Source organism: Nannospalax galili, unplaced genomic scaffold (genome assembly GCF_000622305.1).
Source record: "Nannospalax galili isolate Female #2095 unplaced genomic scaffold, S.galili_v1.0 C48496281, whole genome shotgun sequence".
Lineage (NCBI taxonomy): Eukaryota > Metazoa > Chordata > Mammalia > Rodentia > Spalacidae > Nannospalax > Nannospalax galili.
The window spans coordinates 1-983 of NW_008468914.1; the positions used below are offsets into that span (position 1 = coordinate 1).

General features: G+C 48.6%; 1 protein-coding gene across 1 annotated transcript; it reads left to right on the forward strand.

Annotated features, from left to right (window-relative positions):
• Nucleotides 1–131: 131 nt before the first annotated feature.
• LOC103728314 (nicotinamide/nicotinic acid mononucleotide adenylyltransferase 3) lies at nucleotides 132–977 on the forward strand (the record flags this gene model as incomplete). The annotated part of the gene is given in 1 exon segment (XM_008826377.3): nucleotides 132–977. A coding segment is annotated over 1 exon segment (365 nt), but the record flags the coding sequence as incomplete, so codon positions are not given.
• Between the last annotated feature and the right edge of the window lie 6 nt (nucleotides 978–983).

The window sequence follows — 983 nt, forward strand, 5'->3', positions numbered from 1 at the left end:
TGAACATAGAGGCACTGAGCTCCCCATACATTCTAAGAAAAGCACTTTGTAAGACTTTCCAACAGAATCTAGCGCGCTCTTTCCTGGCAGTGACCTTCTATAATTTGCTGAGATCTGCCCTTGTGTTACAGCTGTGCCTGAGCTGAAACTCCTGTGTGGGGCAGACGTCCTGAAAACCTTCCAGACTCCCAGCCTCTGGGAAGACACACACATCCAGGAGATAGTGGAGAAGTTCGGCTTGGTGTGTGTGAGCAGGGCGGGTCATGACCCAAAAGGGTACATCTTGGATTCTCCTATCCTCCGAGAGTTCCAGCACAACATTCACCTGGCCAGGGAGCCCGTGCAGAATGAGATCAGCAGCACATACATCAGGAGAGCCTTGGGCCAAGGGCAGAGCGTGAAGTACCTACTCCCCGATGCTGTCATCGCCTACATCAAGGACCACAGCCTCTACACCAAGGGCAGTTCCTGGAAAGGCAAAGGAAAGGGAAGCTAGGGGGGGTTCTGGAGTGTGGGCTGACTTTTATGGGAAGGGTTTTGTTTTGCTTTGGTTTTTGTGTTTCTAGTGTCATTTGTCTTGTTTCTACAATGATTTTTGCCAGAATGACTTCCTGCTCCTGGAAGAGGGTCCCCTTCTAGTCTCCTGTCACTATGGCAAGGACAGGTAATTTAAATGGTCATAGGATTAGCAAAATCTCTGGAGGCCACTGATGAGGCCTCCTTATTGTGTGTGAATGGTAACTTCAGGCCACACACTGAATGCTGTTCTGAAAATGGCAGCCCCTGAAGAACAGCCCACAATTGCCCACATGCATTTTTTAACTCAGACCAGGTGCAGCACACTGATGTTGATTGGCAGGATTTGACAGGGTGCTAATTACTAAACAGAGGGCCTTGTCAACCTCCTTGTTTCAAACAGAGTAATACCAAGTTGAGTACTCAGAAATCCAGAAACAGCCCTTTGCTGATTTCCAGTGTGTTCT